Consider the following 20,290-nt stretch of genomic DNA (forward strand, 5'->3'; position numbering starts at 1 on the left):
ACACAGTAGGATAAGGTGGGTCGCACAAAATTGCTTTGCTGTTGTTGTGAAAAAAAAACAGTTTAGTCCAATAAATGACTAGCAATGACAATGATTTTGATATGATATAGCATAAATTATTTTTATATTTCAATTAAACGTACATTTCATTAAAATTAATTCTCAATTATAAAAGATAATTCAAAAATATGTTGGTGGGATCCGGGATACATTATACATATTTCAAAATGATATCACAAAATGAAAAGTTTGGGAACTGTTCTATGGCATCGTGAAGCACCTTCATATACTCTTTAATATACTAATTTAAAAGAAGATAAACTTTATGGTAAAAATAAGACTAATGAGTCACTGAGTAAAATGTCAAGGTTTTCTCTTGGCTTAGACATCTGACACATCTGAGACCTTGGCTCAGTCCAGATGTGTATGGTGGGATAATGTCAGAATGCCCACTCACACTAATGCAATGCTGAAGATGAGTGCAGGCATAATACTAAATCAAATCCAAGCACGGAAAGGAGCCTTTTTTAAATAAAAAAGAACCAGGGCTAGTTGTCCTAATGACTATAGCTCTTGTTTAGAGCACAGATTATATGTTGTACTGACAAAAGGTCAATATGTGTTCAGTGATCTGTATCATTCTCTGAGGAAATATTCAATATCTTTTTTTGTGTGTGTGCCACTGAAAAATAATTCTACCATGAGAAACATTCACTAAAGAGTGTAAAAAGTGTAACATTAGCCTCTTTCACACAGTAATTCTGGTAAATTACCATGAATTTACCAGAATGAATTTACCGGTAAATACAAAAATGTGCTGTTCACACACGCAGTGGCGTTCCGTTATTTTACCAGTAAGACATCATTCACACATCAGTATCAAAATACCGGTAAATTCGTTGAGAAAGCGGAAGTACCTGTAGCACGCGGCGAGCTCAGTGTTGTATTTGTAAACAATCCACGTCGTTCATAACCACGGTCCGTATTTTGTTGTTTTCACGTCTGTGGTAAACAGTCGCGAAGTTGCTCATGACCAAACAACATTGAATGAGACGACGTCAAACCGAAAATGCGTTTTTAACAACAGTTTGCACTTTAGGCTTCACAGAGGTCGTGCTAAGGACGTCTGCAATTCGGCGGTAAGCTGTTTTAAACAACTTTGGTGAAGAAATGTGGACGTAAACTTCAGGTGTGCTCAACTTTCAAGCAGCATGTGTGTGTGGAAACGTCAGTAAACACTGCGGGGGTAAACGCGTTATCTGTATTAAAATGCTATTGGCCCGAAGCTGTCAGCACGGTCTGACGTCGTCCATTCTAAATGCCGGTAATCCTATAATTTTCGTTCACACACAGCGCTTACCGGTAAATTACTGGTAATCTTACAACCTGTCTTACTGGTAAATTGGGAGCACTGATTTACCGGAAAGGTTCTGTTCACACATGACATGTTAACGCCAATTTACCAGTAAATTACCAGTAAAGACTGTATGTGTGAAAGGGACTATATTTCTGAATCCAATAGTTCATAAGGTTAAATTACATAGACTGTGAAACCCTAGCTTACGTAATCTATTTGTGCTTTACTGTTTGTTTGTTTTTTACATAAAATCATCCTATAATGTAAAGAGCATTCTATGAACATATAACTTTGATATATTTAAAGGGACACTCCACTTTTTTTAATATGCTTATTTTCCAGTTCCCTTAGAGTTAAACATTTGATTTTTATCTTTTTGGAATCCATTCAGCTGATCTCCTGGTCTGGCGGTACCACTTTTAGCATAGCTTAGCACAATCCATTGAATCTGATTAGACCATTAGCATCACGCTCAAAAGTAACCAAAGAGGCGCAATGATATTACGCAGCAGCCGAAAATAGTCCCCTTAGTAACTTTCAATGGCATTTCAAATGGACTATTTTCGGGCAGTGCGTAATATCACTACGCCTGCTGGAGTCATGTTACAGCAGCAAAGTCCTTGATTAGTACGGCAGAATGAGAGTATAGTTCCTAGCCATATCTGCCTAGAAAATCACAACTTTTAATTTTCTGTCGGCCTTAGTACACGAATGTAACTACAGAAGAGTCAAGTTTTAAATAGAAAAACTAGATAAACTCTTTGGATATTTTTTAGCGTGATGCTAATGGTCTAATCAGATTCAATGGATTGTGCTAAGCTATGCTAAAAGTGCAAGCGCCAGACCCAGAGATCAGCTGAATGGATTTCAAAACTGTAAAAACCAAATGTTTAACTCTAGGGGAGCTGGAAAATGAGTATATTTTCAAAAAAAGCGGAGTGTCCCTTTAATATTAACTGAGTAAGGTCATGCCAAAGATGGAACTTAATGTGAAATGAAACTATACTCATAATTAGATTATGAGACTTTGAAAAGACCTGTCTGTGAAATCCAAGTCAGAAATATATAGTTGAAAATCATTATCCAATAACACAGAATGTCTAACAAAGGGACTTTTGCTGCACAAGAACAAGAGAAGCCGAAGTGTCAGTTGTACAGCCGAATCAAAAGCCTGCTGCTTTTTCTCTGCGCCTCTGTAGAGCTTTTGTGAGGCCTTGCTTCTGGAGGGCTGTCACACAAGAGCACGTCTCCTCTTCATTAGACATACTTTCTTTTGCCTCACCCTATATTTGCCTTACCCCCTCAGTCAAATTAAACCCACCCCACGCATGCTTGGAGACCAGCATTGTGGCACTTTCATATCTTTCAAACTATACGCCGCACACGCGCTCTTCGCCGAGTGCAGCGCTAGTGCGGCACCGTTGCCTATGTGATGTCACACGGTTTGTTTTGTACGTCTAATTCGACAGTGCTTTTAACCGGAGCCCGCTGCTTGTCAGATGCCACGGCTGTGAAGAGCCGGAGATGTTCTCCTGAAGGAGCTTTGTGAAGCGCAGTCACTTTGAACAATCCTGCCCAACCCGTTCTCCGAGAGGTGCCGTTCACACGCTGAGGGCCTGTCTCTCTTTCTTCTTCATTTCATAAGTGGAAACCTAGAAGGGGGCTTGGAGACAGGGTTAGTCCGACTGAAAGCCCTTTTCTCAGTGTCCAATTCCTCAACTTACACACCAGGGAAGCTTTTCAAGTTTGTCAAAGAGGAGACGACTTTGGTCATGTCTCTCCCGTGCTTTCATCCCGAGTGGGAGGGGGCCCGACGCTCCGTGTTCGTTTCGGCGGGATGCTTTGCTCATTAGCGGAAGAGGGAGCGACTTAAAGCTCCAGTGCGCCGAAACAGGTGTGGTGGAAAGGGTCGGTGGGCCGGATTGGCTCCTGCAGGCTTACTGTAAGCGCTCTGGATTTGTGTGCCAAACAAGTGGGCGAGTGAAGGAGACGAAAGGACAAACATGGACCGATGTGATGAACCTATTTCCTGACACCAGACATTCAAAGCTGGAAAACAAAAGATGAGACAAACATAGCAGATGGAAAAGGAAGGAGCAAACGGAGACATGAGCTTATGTTTGACCTCTAAACCTTATACAGCACATAATAAAGCACACCACTACGTGCGTAGTAAACCAGTGTTAGGAAGGATAGGTCGAAATTCATGCAGGCATGGGCAGCAATGACTCATAATGGACTAAAAGTATCTTGTTGTGTTATGGCTATAGAGAGGTGTTCAAAGGTATCAGTTAAATACAAATTTAACAATAAAGGTCACATTCAACACCTCCAGAAAAATCAAACTTGCTAAAATGCATTTACATATAAAGATCATGTTTTTTTAAAGCCTGTGAAATATTGGATTTCCTCAAGATCTTTGGACTATCTGATAACTTGCAGTCACGACAGATTTACCCATTTCCCCTTGGATAAGGGCAACAATATCATATCAGATATTACTCTTCAGAAATGGAGCATGAACTTAACTGAGTGCACAGCGATTGTATACGGCAGTATATCTTCACAAGCAGCCTATCTCTGTTTTCCGAAAGGCAGTGCATGTAACAGATGTACAATTTGACATTAAACTCAAAGTAAAAGAGGGTGACAGTCTGAAAATCTCCAACAGACTTTAAACATTCGCAGACGTCCCCCTCTGCGTTTTATGGCTATTGACTGTAAATGCCAATGCTGCAGGTTATCTTTTGTCATATTTCAAATTCTTAAAACTAAAATGAAACATAAAAGTAGTGTTTTAAAAGCAATACAAGCTTATCTGGACAAAACAAACTAAGTAGTAAAAATTACAATTGTAAGACATCTGAAATATCTGTGCATTAAGCTGTTTAATAATTTCCTTTATAGCGAACTCGAGTTAAACAGAGATGTCTAGAGGCTTATTCATACTGAATAGAAGTTAAAGTCAAGCCACAGGACTTTCACGTTTATGTGTTAAGGAAAGTGCATTCTAAGAGGTTTTGTTAGATACCAAAATTAGAGCTTTTCTGTGATTTACTGCCCTGGTTTGCTAATGGAGATTATAGTGTTACGGCTGCTTTGGCTGACACTGCCATCTGTTGTCTAAAATGCTGAAATTACGCACAGACCTACACTGAAACAAGCAATACGGTCTACAAGCAAGTTAGAAATGCTACAATAAATAGTATGTGTATTGTAAAAAAAAATCACATTTTCTATATGCACTATACTACATTTTTCTAAAAACATGATGGGGTATATGATACTGTATCACGCAATGTACAAAATTAATGAATAATGAATAAAATATTAGCATTTACTTTTTTATCCCCTGCTTTTTTGGATTGGACTTTCATATTGTATGTCAAAATTAAAATAAAATGTGAAATAACTATTTTTATTTCTGAGCTTGTAACTGGTCTTAACTTGTATGCACGTGGTTAGTTAACACATGATGTTATCAAGATATTGGGTTAGATTAGTTAAAAGGCAAGTGGATAATATAGGTCACTATAAAACAGGATGTGTTCATTTTTTTTACATTGTGTCATGCAATTTAACACATGATTTGTCATTATAGGTTGATTTTGTGTTAAAATAAATTAAAGGGACAGCACAAGTTGTGTTAAAAGTAACAGAAAATGTATTGTTCCAATACTAGGGATGCACGATATATCGGCCGACATATCGTTATCGGCCGATAACTGCTTATTTTTAATATTATCGGTTATCGGCCTGATAGCAAAATTAGGCCGATAAATAAAAGCCGATAAATGATGGATTATTTTGGTTTGTTGAACCACTTCACTTGCTCATTGCTGGCCATGTGGAGTTTTGATTGGTGCTTTCTGTGACATAGCACGAAGATGACACGTGTTGCGGGCTTAAGAAGAGTATGCTAGTCTAGCGCAAAGACAAGATGTCCGCGGTCTGCGAGTTTTTCATTGTGAAAATAATATGAATATTTATCGACCTATAGATATCGGTTATCGGCCCCCAAATTTAAAACGTTATCGGTATCGGCCAAAATTTCCATATCGGTGCATCCCTATCCAATACACAGAGATCTGTCTATTTAGGGACAACACATTTAGTCACGTAACAATGCATGGGTTACTCACCCATGTAATTATTTCACTTGTTTGTTTTTATTTTAGGCAGCAAGTAAGGATTCATTGTTATTGTGTCGAATATGTTAAATATTATAGGAAGTTAGGATGCAATTCATGAAATAGCAGGATGATCAAGGGCAAAAATGTAAATTATGAAAACATATTTAAGTACTTGACTATTTTAAGAGCTTAATTCTCTTTGCCGCAGTCTCTTGTCCCTATAAGAGCGAACCGAGAAAATGGGTCTCTGCCAAACGCCACTATTTTAAATCATTAATCTCTGGGCGAGCTTGCTGTGTGGGCATTCAGATTCCCATAATGTTCAGCGGCTGACAGCAGCCATTTTCCATGGACGAGAGGGCTGAAGAGGCCTGTTGACCCCTTTCCACCACAATCTTCCCTCATTACACAGTGCAACTTCATTAACTCTCAGGGCAATTTCAGGACTTTTATCAGGCATTGCCATTATACAGTGTGCTGTCAATTACGTAAGCTGCTGTTTAACTCAATGACAAAAGTTCTTTAAAAGCCAAACAAGCATCTTTTTCTGTTAACTCCAGATGGAGTGCGTTTTCTTACAGGCACAAGCAGCATGTAAAATGCTGCTTTACTTTGATTCGATTGAAGCACTTTTTATAATTGAACATATGAAGAGTTTGGTTTCAAATCGATTTTTTTTTCAAAAATCTTGTTTTTTATTGTGTATTCCAATTAATATAAATCAAACTGCAGTTGGTTTGTTTTGATTTAGGCCTTCATAATTAAAAAAAAATTAAGCTGAGTTGCACAATAAAAACATAATAACATAATAATAACCATGTTTTGACAAAAACTCTTCATATACATGCAGCACATGATAGTAGATTACAACACTTAATTAGCAAAGTGTTAAAAGAAGCAAAAATCAATTGTTAGATTTGTTAAAAAAAAAGTTATTTTTATAGTTCACTTAGAATGAAAAGACAGACACCAGATTTGTTAAAAAAACACTGTCAGTGGATCATGGAGAAATGCTGCCCTCCATTGAAATCTATGTGCTATAGCTGGTTAAAATTGGACAGAATGGTTACTAATGGCCTTCAGCAAACCTTCAGTGGTTTACAGCAGAGCAAAGACAAAACAAAAAATTATACAATAATGCATTTATTTGGTCATTGTTTTGTTTTTTAGTAATGTAAGCTAATATAAGTCCATTCAAATCACAACATTATAAAACCACCTTGAGATAAAAAGTTCACTAAAAGTCATTTTAGATACATTTTTCTGTTTACGAGTTATTAATGCTTAGGATATGCTTAACCTGTCAACCAATATGAAATAAATATTTTATGTGTTTGTGTATTTTATGCATTTCCGATTTCCATTGTTATGTACTTTGTTTTCTTTTCTTACCTTAAGCACTTTGAACTGCATTAATTTGTTTGGAAAATTGTTATATAAATAAAATTTGATTGATTGATTGATTGATTGATTGATTGAACTACAAGATTATCCTATAATAAACATTATATTTAGAATGGCTACATTTAAACATTAATATTTTTTATTACACCGCACTCTAAAATGATCGATTCAGATTGGCCAGTTGCGACATTTCAAGGTTGCTATGCAAGGATAATTGACGACTAGCTGTTGAATTATTCAAAAGTAATGCACACCCAAGGTGGTAATACCCGCACAATGTGAAGCGGTGTGCATTATTTTCAAATAATTCAATGGACCGAAGTCAATTTTTTTGCTTATACCACGGTTACCACAAACATTGCTTTGGTGGTCATTTTAAGACATGACAGGCTAGGTCACCCTTGAAACATTTTTCAACCAATCAGAATAAAGCATTCAACAGGCCCGTGGTATAATCCGAGATATTCTGCAAATCATTTTGACAGCTATAGTTTAATATTAAACACATTTAAATATAAATATGTATTTTAAAGGGGACATAATGAAAATCTGACTTCTTTCATGTTTGAATGTAACTTAATTTTGATAAACCATTCTCTGCACGCACGTGACAAAATAGGTAATTGAAATCTGGCTCCCCTTGTGATGTCAGAAGGGGATAATACCGCCCCTTAATCTGCACTATCCAACCACAGCACTGACATTTAGTACAGAGATCAGCTCATTTGCATTTAAAAAGAACACTCCCAAAAACGGCACATTTTTGCTAACACCTACAAAGTGGCAATTTTAACATATTATAATAAATTATCTATATGGTATTTGAGCTAGAACTTCACATACATACACCAAAGATTTATTTAACATCTTAAAAATGTATTGTGAAATGTCCCCTTTAATACATATAGGACATTATTTACAAAGAATTAAACCAAATAGTGTGTTTGTGACATTTGTCTTTGTCTTTACTTAAAAACTTTGTCTTTACTTTTTTCTCGCAGAAGGTCTGTATTCGTTGAAAATGGGCAAATAAAATATATTTCAAATCAATTTTTAATGTTCCTTACCTTGGTGGTCAGAAGTCAGCTGACATTGGCTTAACTTTGCATCTTCTTCTATACGTTACGCTCGCTAGTACAGTTTAATCTTAGCTGCTGTATTCTGCTTCTTATAAGAAATTGATTTTTCTGTGTTTTCTCCTGCATCTATTAATGTAAAGCTGCTTTGAAACAATGAAACAATTGCGCAATATAAATAAAATTTAATTGAACTTTTGAGATAAATAGCCGTGTAATAACCTGGATAATGTACAGAGACGGTTGTTATGGTGTTATAAGCCCCTTCAGTGTGATACAGGAACCCCCCTTTGCTTCTGGTCCTGATCACACTGTCAGGGCTTAAGTCTGCGATAACAACCTGCTGCCTATACATTATCCCTTACATATAAAATGTTTATTGCTGATGGTGTTGTGTAGTTATTTAAGTTGAATTCATTCCTCAAAACTAATTTTAGGAAAGCACGCTGTTGCTTGCAGGCAATCCAACAATCTGACCAACCAGATGAAAACAAAGCAATCCATTCATGATGCACTCCAATAAGCGATGTTCATCTGTCTAAACAGATATATAAACTTCACTTGTACTTTTTTCCCTATCAGTGGCTCTAAATGATAGTGTCACCGAGGGCTTTCTGAAAAAACAAATGCCAGCGACTCGCTCTGAAATGTCAGATGTGACAGTCGGAGACATGGTACGAGAACCATTCAGAAAGATCTTTGACCACAAACCAACTGACTTGTCGGCTATGACAAAGGCCAATTTTACCTGCCCGGCAGAGAAATCTCTTGAATGTGTCATCACTATTTTGTGATTTTCTATCGTATATGAAAAAGAGCTGCGCAAAATAAAAACAACCAAGAAACTAAAGACTGAACTTGTAGAAAGTTTGGCTTTCATACACAGTTGCAGTTTAAACAACAAGATTAACGTGTAGGGATTGTGTGTGCAAAAGTCCTGTCAGTATCAGTGCCTGGTTTGTGTTTTTGTATTCATTTTGAAATGGCATTCGTAGCGGTCAAGCTTTAATTTACCAGAAACTTTCATTTAAAGAAAGGCACATTGGTCAAATACATAAATTTATTTATTCACAATGTCCAAATACACAAATCGACCCATTCACAACGTCCACCAATGTAACAAATCAAGCCTTAAATTACAATTTAATTCACAGCATAAGACAAATACAGAAAAGATCAGTGTGCAAAATAAACCCCTGTTAAAACTTCATTTAGGGTTTAAGATCAGTTAAGGTTATTAAACAGTAGTTTACATTTCACAAATAAGATGGTTAGTGCACACATAAATGTACCGTGTGTGTGTATATAGATTTTAAAGGCTGATCAAGAACGTTTAGTGCACCTAAAGACGTTTCTTTTCCACTGAAGCAGTCATGCAGCCTGTCAGAAAAGTCCTGCACCTGCTGGAATAGTCTTCTGGACAGTCTCTGTATAAACTCACATGTGCAGGGGTGATAAAATCGAAGCTTTCAACGGTCAGCCCCTTCTCCCGCAACACCTTAACCATCTTCTCCACATCCTTGTACCTGATCACCCTGTCTGATCTGGAATAAAGGTACATCTGAGGCCAAGGTGCAGGTTTCTCCATCATAGCATCGTAGTGGTTCTTGTGAAAGTATTTGGTCACAGAATACAAGACAACCCTCAGAAGCACAACTGCCACTGCAAACAGTGCCAGGAGGACGTACTGCAGTACTAAGTTGACTTTGGGCCCTAAGGTGGTTTTGAGAGCTCTGAGGGCGCCTATAACGTTTTGACTGCCAGGCGCACTGTCCACAACTGTGCCCACCACACATAGAGTGCTAAACTGAGGGTGACTTTGTAATAACTCAACCATGTAGCGGTACAGCATGAATCCCCCGTTGCTGAAAACGTGGAAGAAAATTGGGTTGTTCTCTACCTCATAGTCATACAGAAGTTCAAGTAATTTGTGAGCAGCGCTTCTTAGCTCTTCATATCCGAATGATTCGGAAACAAACACCGTCTTCAAAGGAGCTGTGTAGCGCACAGTCACGCATCCCTGGATGTAAACAAGAAGCTGTTATTGCTATCATACAGGTTATCTTTATGGGGCTTTTCTACACATTTATTTTAGCAAATCCTTAAAAATCTAAGAATGTAGATGTCACCTGTTGATTGTAGATAGAGCTGTATTTTGCGAGATGTTTGTCTCTGCAGCCAGCCCAGCCTAAAAGAATAACGACTGGCTCCTTTGATCCGCGCCAGTGTTTCTCTGCCAAAAGAAGAATGTATGTTTTTGACTTGAAGCAGTGCTGCGCACACCGATCGCTCTATGACAGCGAAGTACCGCGAGAGCGATTCGAAAGCATAGCCCTCGCGGTGTTTTGATGTAATGGGCCATTCGGTCTGCGCAACACAGCATGAAGTCGAACGCATCTACTGTCCAACACCAATACAATACAGTACATACACAAATAGTAGCCTACTGACACTATAATTAAAAACTATATAATTTCCTAATTTGCACAGCGCCTCTACATTTTACAATGTAAATCGTAGTCTGCAATCTGGCACTCATTTGCACGTACGTAAATAAATATTTTGAGAAATCGGTATGAATGGATTATAGTAACAGTACAAGATAAACCAGTGGTGTTGCTGTCAGGCTCAATTCAATTCAATTCAATTCAATACAACACTCACCTGAGATTGGTGCTTCTGGAAAAACAATGTTGTAGTCTATGCCCTCATCCCCCATAATGAATATTATTTTTCCAGTCTTCTGTCTGCCATTAATAAAACACTTGAAGTGTGTCTCGCGTTTCGCTTCTTTTGTTGTGTTGCTTAAGATACAGTCAGACAGATTCAGGGGCGTTCACGCGATACACTGTGAAGTCGGCAACATAACCGCGCCATTGTTAAAAACAACTTCCGGGTTACGATTTAAAAGTCACGGGAAATCTATAATAAAAGTTCGGATGAGCCATATGGTCAGTGACATAAAAGTTAGGTGTTGCGTGTCATAACATATTGTAAGGTTAAAACCTTATGGGGCGGTTTCCCGGACAGGGATTAGACAAAAATAAATGTAAGATAAACAGAAACCAACTTGCACTGACATATCTTAAAGAGATAGTTCAACTAAAAATTAAAATTCTGTCATCATTTACTCACTCTCGTGTTGTTACAAACCCGCATGTATTTCTTTGTTCTGATGAACACAAAGAAAGATATTTTGAAAAATGTTTGTAACAAAACAGTTCGTTGACCCCATTTACCTAAATAGTATTCTTTTTCCTACTATGGAAGTCAGTGGGGTCCACAAACGGTAGGGTGACCATACGTGCCATTCTTCCCGGACGCGGACAGGATTTTGGGTGCGTCTTCCGGAAGTCATATTTGTTGACCACATACGTCATAGAGGATTATTATTATTATTACAGAAAAGCAACCATTACATTTTAAGGTAAGAATGAAACTATGTCTTATGTTTTTAACTGAATGGCATATGTGGTCAACACTTCCGGAAGACGCACCGAAATCCTGGCCAGGACACGTCCGGGAAGAATGGCACGTATGTTTATCCATAAGAACGGTTTTGTTACAAACATCAGAACAAAGAAATGTATGCGGGTTTGTAACAAAATGAGAGTGAGTAAATGATGACAGTTTTCCTTTTTTTTTGGTGAACTATCCCTTTAAAATACATTAGTGCACTTTGTTTTGCCTCAGGCATGTTTTTAGTTTTTTGTTAAAACTAGTTATATTTCCTAATTAAACTCAGGCCTAGTTCTGGCTTAAGCTAATCCCTGTCTGGGAAATGTACTATGATTTATGTAATATGAAATGTACCCCTAAATGTACTATGATTTGAAATATTGATAAAGGATAATAAAAGTCTTGAGTGAATCAGTCTGTTGCATTATTTGTTTAGGTCTCCATGAATAAACGAATGAAAGATAAAAAGGTGAATAATTAAAATAAATAAATAAAAACATTTTCATGTGCTAAGCTTTGAACAGTAGCCTACTGTGGCAGTTCATACATGACAACTGGTCATTTTGATTTGTAAAATTGTATTTTTATTGTAGGAGTAACTATACTACATATGCAAATAAATACAAACAAACAAGACTGTTGATGATATAATGTATGTTAGACCAAACACAATTTACATACATTTATTTACACAAATGTACTTACTCCATTCCCTAGAATATTCAAATAGAAAATTACTAAGAAGCTAAAGTTTTATACATTTTAACAGACTTTTTTAAGCTAAATAATTTAAAATAATCTAAACACGTTTTTTAAATTCACACATAACCTATATTTTTTTATTCAAAATCAACACGACATAAGAATAGGTATACAGCCTGTGCCGAGGGGCACAAATTCAAAATATGTGTTCGGAGTGTTGCTCGTCATGTGAACCTATGTGCATCACGCGTCATGTCAAAATAAGTGCCTGCTACACACCCGTCGAAAGGGTTTATGATAAAAGAGACGCTCAGTTCACAAAATACTCACAAGACACTCATTTACACTCACATTAAACTCTGATTTATGTGATATTAGGCGAGTATCTGGCAAAAATTAGCGTAATTATAAACCCCTTCAAAGCATCGGCAGCAGGCACGTACTTTGGCATGATGCGTGATGCACATAGGTTAACATGGCGCGCCAAACACATATTTTGACATGAGGAGTCACACACATCACGGGCTAAATACATGTTGTGACAAGCTTTGCATTGTGCGCCCTCGAAAACGAATTCACTGGCCGCCACTGTAGCCTGTTTATAAAATTATATATTTAGTCAAATTTAAAGCGACTGCTACTACGGTAACAAACACCAAGCTAGTCTTCTAAAGCACTACATTATTCCCTGAGGTCCCCCTCAAGGAGGAACGTCTTTCCATCAGATACAGGCTCCCTGTCTGATGGATCTGTTCCGAAAGCAATAAAGGGCACAGGTATGCTTAAAACCTTGTCTGATTTTTCTGCTTTGTGCCCTCTTGTGGTGGTAGTGCTTGACTCTGTTGAAGGAATGGCTGTATCTGAAGAGATCTCTGTGGACACACGACGACCAAAAGTTGTGGAATTCACACTGGAACCTTCAGCCTCGCTCTCAGTCCAGTACGAATCAGTGTCTGAAGCAGAAGACAAGCGGGTCTTTCCCCAGCGGCCGTTAACCCGTGCTGCATTTCCGACACTGACCTCCGTTGAACATTGGCTGGTGAGGGTCGGACGACGGGAGCAGAGGGCACTGCTGGAACTGAAAGAAGAACGGAGGTCCTTCTCCTTTACGCGGAGAATACGGCGGAGTATTGGAATGTAACGCGCAATAGCTGCCCGGTATTTAGGATGTGTGATTGCGTAGATGATGGGATTGTGGATGGCTGAGGCTTTGGCAATAACAGCAGGTACTGAATTCATGTAAGGGGTGAGGAGATGGGAATAACCAGCAGTTGCGGTAAGAGCCACCACGGAGTACGGTGACCAGGATATTACAAAGAGCAAAATCACCAGAAGGGCAACCTTAGCCATCTTCCATTCATTCTGCATACGTTTATAGACCTTATGGGTTTCTCCACAATTCAGCTCCCTTATCTCCCTCCCTGCTGCTCGGATAGCTTGGAAAATGGCAAAGTAGCAACTACCAATGATCCCTAAGGGGATGAAGAACACAAAAATGAAAAGAAGGATGGTGTATGCACGTACCGATGGAGTGAAGGTCATGTAGTCCCAAGAACAGGAGGTCTGAAGGCCTTCAGGGACATAGGCACTCCAGCCAAAAAAGGGCGGAAGGCTCCAGCCCAGGGAATAGAGCCACACAACAGCTAATACTGCACCGGCTTTGCGTCGGCTGACTTTGGTCACAAGCGCAAGCGGCTGTGTTATAGCAAGGCAGCGATCGGCAGCAATTGCAGTCAAAGTCATCATGGAACAGATCCCGAAGAGGGCACCGCAGAAGGCGTAGAGCTCGCAAACACGCTCGCCGAACACCCAGCGCTTGTGCAGGCTGGCCACAAAGAACATAGGTGCTTGGGTGAGAGACATGAAGAGGTCGGCCACAGCCAGGTTCACCACAAACATGTTCCCCGCAGTGCGAAGACTGTTGCTTCGGCAGAACACGTAGATCACCAGTGCGTTCCCCATCACTCCGGTAATGCCAACTATTAAGATGACAGAGCCGATGATGTAGTGGGCATGATCAGGAACATCCACAGTGGGGAAAGGGTGTGGAGGCTCGTGGTGGTGACTATGGGTCGGTCCATGGAAAGGCACGTGGTGTAACTTGTAGTTCCTGCTGCTTAAGGATTCCTTAAAGCTTGCGGTGCAGTTGGTGTCTCCAGGGACACAGTGGTGCTCTCGCCATGAAGAGTGATGATGACTCATATTGAGCTTTTTGTTAGAGTCAGTATACAATTGTAAAACTGAAGTTAATTCTAATAAAATGAGTTCTTATGTGAAATAAACAGTCTTCTCCTCCCTATGCCAGTGTCTGTGAATGTTGGTTCACTACATTAGCTTTTTATACACTGATCAATGTAACAACAAGTTATTATTGATCTGGAGAACTCTTCTGACCTTGTTAAAATCGTATTGAACCTGTTGCTGTTTCCGGACTATTTAGCATAATACTGTGTTATCCAATAGGTTTCATTGATTGTTTTAGTATAATAATACTATAGTATCTAAAATATTTTATACAGACATGTCAATAAGGCCTATACAATATTTAACTGTACACATACAGTAGTGACCAAAACTGATGTTTGGGGGCCATTTGTACAATATTTGCTTTAATTCCCCCTCAGGTTAGATTAAACCAACAAATTTTTAGTGTACAGTACCGAATGGACCACACACTTAACTTTTAAAGTATTTATCGGACAAAATAGTTTAATAAAATGGCAAACCATTAAAAAACCAAGCATGTTTAATGCATCTTTCAAAAAAAATAGAATAATGACCAAAGATTTCAATTATTTAAAGGGGCCATGGCACAAGACTTTTTTTATAAATCTTTGGTGTCCCCAGAGCACATATGTGAAGTTTTAGCTCAAAATACCATATAAATAATTTATTATAGCATGTTAAAATTGCCACTTTGTAGGTGTGTGCAAAAATGTGCCGTTTTGGGTGTGTCCTCCTTTGAAATGCAAATGAGCTGATGAAATTCAAACCCTGATCACAATGATGGTGTTTTGTTGCAATTAAAACTCAATTGTGCTTTTCTCTGCACTAAATGGCAGTGCTGTGATTGGATAGTGCAGATTAAGGGGTGGTATTATTATAATAAGAGCTCCTTATGACATCATAAAGAGAGCCAAATTTCAACGACCTATTTTTTCATGTGCTTGTAGAGAATGGTTTACCAAAACTAAGTTACTGGTTTGATCTTTTTCACATTTTCTAGGTTGATAGAAGCACTGGGGACCCAATCATAGCACTTAAACATGGACAAAGTCAGATTTTCATGCCATGGTCCCTTTAAAGTTGCACATCACTTCTGGTAACTGTGACTAATTTAAGAATATAATATGAGCACATTATATCACATCCCACTTTGTAGGCAAAGGAATATGGTTCAAAATATATATAAAAATATTAGAAGAATATTAATAATAGAAGAAACGTTTCAAAATTATGTATAAAATATTCCAGATTATTCTGTAACCTAACTAAAATTAAACTGGGAAACTGAGAGCAAAGATTATATGCAGAAGTGTCCATGTGCTTTTTTATTTTATTCAATTGAAAACGTTGGCCTTCGAAAGCAGAGCTAAAATTCTGATTGATGCCCCTCTACATGATTGGCCTCATTTTCATAACTTTATTTGAAGTTAAAATGTTTGGCAAGCCTCAGAGGAATGAGCAGGACATTCCTGTCAGAGTAAAAGAGGTCATCGGGAGGAGGAAATGTAGATCTCTTTCGATTTTCTGAACTCATTAACTAAATGCAACCAATGTTTGTTGTTTAATGGCAAATTAGCAACAGAAAATGTGCAGACTGATGGAAAAAACTCTTTTTGACTCAAAATAAGGGTATATGGATTGTTTGAGTGCATTCAGTGAGCCGAGTCAATATGTGCAGTGTGAAAGTGGAGCAGAATGACTGATCCAATAAAGACTGATTACTGTCCCACATCATGAGAACTGCTCACTGACCTGAACATAGTGAAATAATGATCAACCTATCACAGTCTCGGTCACTTCACTATATAAAAAGTTGGATAAAGTAAGTTACCTAATTCTTTTTAAAAACTTTTTTAGTCAACTAGAGTGAAAAAATTGAGGCAACCAGGTGACTTACTTTAAATTTTTAAAACTAATCTTATGTATATTATGGTATAGTGGTGAAGGATGAAGAAGACAAAGACGGATGTCATTAAACAATTACTTTTAATAAACAAATGACTGATCAACACTACAGCAACATTTGACAATAACGGACAACAATGGGGAGAACAGAAAAAGACATGATGATGATGATTGATGGCAGGTGAGGATAATGACAGAACTGAACACAGTTCAGGTGGCCCAAATGGTGCACTTCATGTGGACTTTCAGTCTCGTGGCCTTAAATTGTGCGTACTCGCTTAGTCTATGAGTCCGTAGGGTGTCCCATCTGTCATTTTTACGCTCGAAGTATGCTCATTAGTGCCCCCTTTGCACCCTTGATGTGGTCTTCGGCGAAGACCGCACTGCTGCAGGCTCCACACACTTTATCAACCCAGACGTCATTGCAAAAGAGCAATCAGACCAATCAGATCAATCTCTTCATATTCCCGGCGTGACGCATGAGTCTGTCCCACATGTATGACTACAATGCACCCTTGTGGACTCGCGTCAAGGGTCCCTAAGGTCTGCACTACATGATGTCATCAAAGTGTGGACTCTGAGGAAATCCACAAGTCCAGAGTGTGCCATTTGGGACAGGGCCTCAATGGATGACAAACGGGGAAACATGGAGAGACAGGAGGGCAGACTGCTGTAACAGAGATTTGGGCCCTGTCCCTTCATGTGGACTTTCGGTCTCGTGGCCTTAAATTGTGCGTACTCGCTTAGTCTATAAGTCCGTAGTAGGGTGTCCCATCTGTCATTTTTACGCTCGAAGTATGCTCATTAGTGCCCCCTTTGCACCCTTGATGTGGTCTTCGGCGAAGACCGCACTGCTGCAGGCTCCACACACTTTATCAACCCAGACGTCATTTCAAAAGAGCAATCAGACCAATCAGATCAATCTCTTCATATTCCCGGCATGACGCATGAGGCTGTCCCACATGTACGACTACAATGCACCCTTGTGGACTGGCATCAAGGGTCCATAAGGTCTGCACTACATGATGTCATCAAAGTGTGGACTCTGAGGAAATCCACAAGTCCAGAGTGTGCCATTTGGGACAGGGCCTCAATGGATGACAAACGGGGAAACATGGAGAGACAGGAGGGCAGACTGCTGTAACAGAGATTTGGGCCATGTCCCAAATGGCGCACTTCATGTGGACTTTCGGTCTCGTGGACTTAAATTGCGCATGCTTGCTTAGTCTACGAGTCCGTAGGGTGTCCCATCTGTCATTTTTACGCTCCGAAGTGTGCTCATCAGTGCCCCTTTTGCAGGCTTCACGCACTTTACCAAACCAAAAGTCCTTGCGAAAGATCAACTAGACGATGGATGGGAGGAGTTCACACTGATGGGCAACTTTTCTTCTGATTTTCGGCGTGACGCCCGAGTCTGTCCCAAAATACAACTCCGGTGAATCCTCGTGGACTCGCGTCAAGGATCCCTAAAGTCTGCACTAAAGTGTGGACCCTGAGGAAGTCCACAAGTCCGGAGTGTGCCATTTGGGACAGGGCCTTGGTCTACTTTCATAGACATAGATATATTTATCTGTGTTTATTACAACTCAGCTGTTTATGGTAGTGTTGACTTGTATAAAGCAAAATTTGTATTGAGTTAACTAAAAACATTGTAAACTTTCAAAAATACAGCATGAAGTTAGAAACTTTGTTTTGCAAGCCAATTCAATGTACTATTTTAAGTTTTGACTTGTGATAAGTTGACATAACTTATAAAAATAAGTTTAAATTGTTTAACTTAATTTACTAAAGTTAAGCTAACAAAAATAAATGTTGATTTGATAGAATTATTTGACAGTGCATGGGGAATTTTCCACATGACTTATAATGTTATGTTATTAAATAAGAACATATAAAAATAAAAACAAAACTTGTTTAAAACCTACAACTATGTATAATAAAACTACAAAAAATACACTATAAAAATGATTTGTTGGTTCAACTTAAAATGTAAGTTACATGGTTGTGTAAAGAATGTTCGGATTTTAACTAATATTTTTAAGTTTAAGAATTAACTCAATTTATTTTAAGGCAACCAGGTAATTTACTTTTTTAAGTCAAACGAACTTTTTTTAGTGCATTAATATAAAATAACCTCCATTTTTTTCATTTACATATTGAATATGTAATTCTGATCTTTAAAAAATATTTTTTAATAAATCATACGTATTGTTAAATTATAAAATCCTTTATAGTTTTAATATTGAAAACAGCTTATTCTTAAAGTCTTTAAAGGGCTTTCAGATATATAAGGGTCCTTAATATATACTATCAGTTCAAGTCATTCAAGGATGTCAGTCTCGCAGGCATGTAAGTGGAGGCTGGTGATGTTGTTGGTGGTAAACTCTGTTTTTTTAGGGTGATAGTCATCTTCTTTATTTTCAGTGGCAACAGTAGTCAGAACTGAGCTCATGAAGTAAGGTGTGTGCACAAATTCTTTGTCAGGTCTGATCCCATTTTCACATGTTGTTCCTGTCCATATCTGGGCCTCCGTCTCAGAGCTGGATGTGATAAGATAACACACACATTGCTGATTTGGTAAACTTTAGTACATAGTGATTAATAGGTTATATCAATTTAAAAGTGTTCAGATATTTACATGCACGATTTAGATGGTTTGACTCCTTTCTCCAACATATATGGATCAAAAAGAACAGTCTCTGTATTCGCCAAACAAAACCCATTGGCCCTCCTGACATCTATAACACATATGAACTAATAAATGACAGAGTTTAATCATGTCATCTCTTTCATTAGGCTAAATATAGTGACGAAGACAAACCAGCTACAGTTACAGGACTCTGGTAGAAGGGCTGGATTGGATCAAACATGTTTTTTAAAGTGTAGTCCAAAGGGGTAGTCTTGAAAAATGTAAGAACTGCTTTACACTGAGAGTACTGGAAAGCAGAAAGTAAACTGTAAGAAGGGCACCAAGTTGACATAAAGCAACAAGTAAGCGTCTCAAAATTAATAATTACCTTTGGTGGCATTTTGATTATAGTTTTTAATAATGTTTCCACTTCATCCAGCTTGTTTTCAATGTCACAGGGTTGCTCTGCGTCTATTATCTTCTGCAGTGCTGATAAAATAAGAATTAGCAAGCAGTGAAATTGTCACAAGTCCTGAAATAAATGCCTAGTATAAATGAATTGCATACCCTTAAGCGTCAGGGATTGAGTCAAACTCCCGCTGTCCTCTGAAAACAACTTCTCCAAACTAGTCGCAAGTTTTACCAGATCGAGATATCGCCTTCGTAAGTACCTTATGCTTTTATCAGACCATTCAGTCCTGATCTGGAAAAACTCCTCTTCTCCAACAGCAAAGTGCTCGAGTCCGATCACACAACAGTCGGTTACTTTCCGAACAGAGAGGCTCGTGACACCTGCCATAACTATTTGCGACGGGACACGCGATGGGAATCATCCACGTAAACAACTAACGTGTCTGTTTCGCGATCTAATATAACGCGCAGAACAAAATGAAGCGACTTATTTTATAAGCAAATCATGTAGATATTGTATTATTTGATATAATTATCTTCGTAAAACTTATCCTCAGTGTTCTGACTTTCTCTTCGTCTCTCTCTCTCTCTCTCTCTCTCTCTCTCTCTCTCTCTCTCTCTCTCTCTCTCTCTCTCTCTCTCTCTCTCTCTCTGAAGTCTCTCCTCTCCCAGCATATTTCTCGACCTGCTGTTTCTCTCTCTCTCAAAGCTGGATTTAAACACGATTGTTAAAACTCAATACAGGCATAATAATAGATTTAAAAAAACATATTTAAAAATCTTCAAGTAATTATTTCACACAGCAGACTGGCTTGCGTTTGCAAGCGTTTAAAGCGCTTTTGGTGTGACTGAGCCCAAGGGCTCAGTCACACCAAAAGCGCTTTAAACGCTTGCAAACGCAAGGCGCGACGCACTGCCTTTTTTAAAAAAGAGCAGTGCAGCGCGGCTTTTCAGAGACAGTGAGCGAGTGGAGTCCGGTTCTTCAAAG

The 20,290-nt window shown here is 38.5% G+C and overlaps 3 protein-coding genes across 3 annotated transcripts; all 3 read right to left on the reverse strand.

The window, feature by feature from the left end:
- Positions 1-9,016: 9,016 nt before the first annotated feature.
- Positions 9,017-10,879, reverse strand: tmem53 (transmembrane protein 53). Its single transcript, XM_055201818.2, has 3 exons — positions 10,635-10,879; positions 10,100-10,203; positions 9,017-9,990 (listed from the first exon to the last, which is right to left on the reverse strand). Exons 1-3 carry the CDS (start codon positions 10,687-10,689, stop codon positions 9,313-9,315), a joined length of 837 nt encoding a protein of 278 aa, XP_055057793.1. The 5' UTR covers positions 10,690-10,879; the 3' UTR covers positions 9,017-9,312.
- Positions 10,880-12,005: 1,126 nt separating this feature from the next.
- On the reverse strand, positions 12,006-14,830 carry opn4.1 (opsin 4.1). Its single transcript, XM_055201819.2, has one exon. The coding sequence runs from the start codon at positions 14,331-14,333 to the stop codon at positions 12,813-12,815; it is 1,521 nt and encodes a 506-aa protein (XP_055057794.2). The 5' UTR covers positions 14,334-14,830; the 3' UTR covers positions 12,006-12,812.
- A 1,228-nt stretch (positions 14,831-16,058) lies between these two features.
- Positions 16,059-19,920, reverse strand: pxdc1a (PX domain containing 1a). Its single transcript, XM_055201820.2, has 5 exons — positions 19,459-19,920; positions 19,280-19,380; positions 19,084-19,198; positions 18,901-19,000; positions 16,059-18,802 (listed from the first exon to the last, which is right to left on the reverse strand). Exons 1-5 carry the CDS (start codon positions 19,688-19,690, stop codon positions 18,583-18,585), a joined length of 768 nt encoding a protein of 255 aa, XP_055057795.2. The 5' UTR covers positions 19,691-19,920; the 3' UTR covers positions 16,059-18,582.
- Between the last annotated feature and the right edge of the window lie 370 nt (positions 19,921-20,290).

The sequence above is a fragment of the Misgurnus anguillicaudatus genome, chromosome 2 (assembly GCF_027580225.2).
Source record: "Misgurnus anguillicaudatus chromosome 2, ASM2758022v2, whole genome shotgun sequence".
Taxonomy (NCBI): domain Eukaryota; kingdom Metazoa; phylum Chordata; class Actinopteri; order Cypriniformes; family Cobitidae; genus Misgurnus; species Misgurnus anguillicaudatus.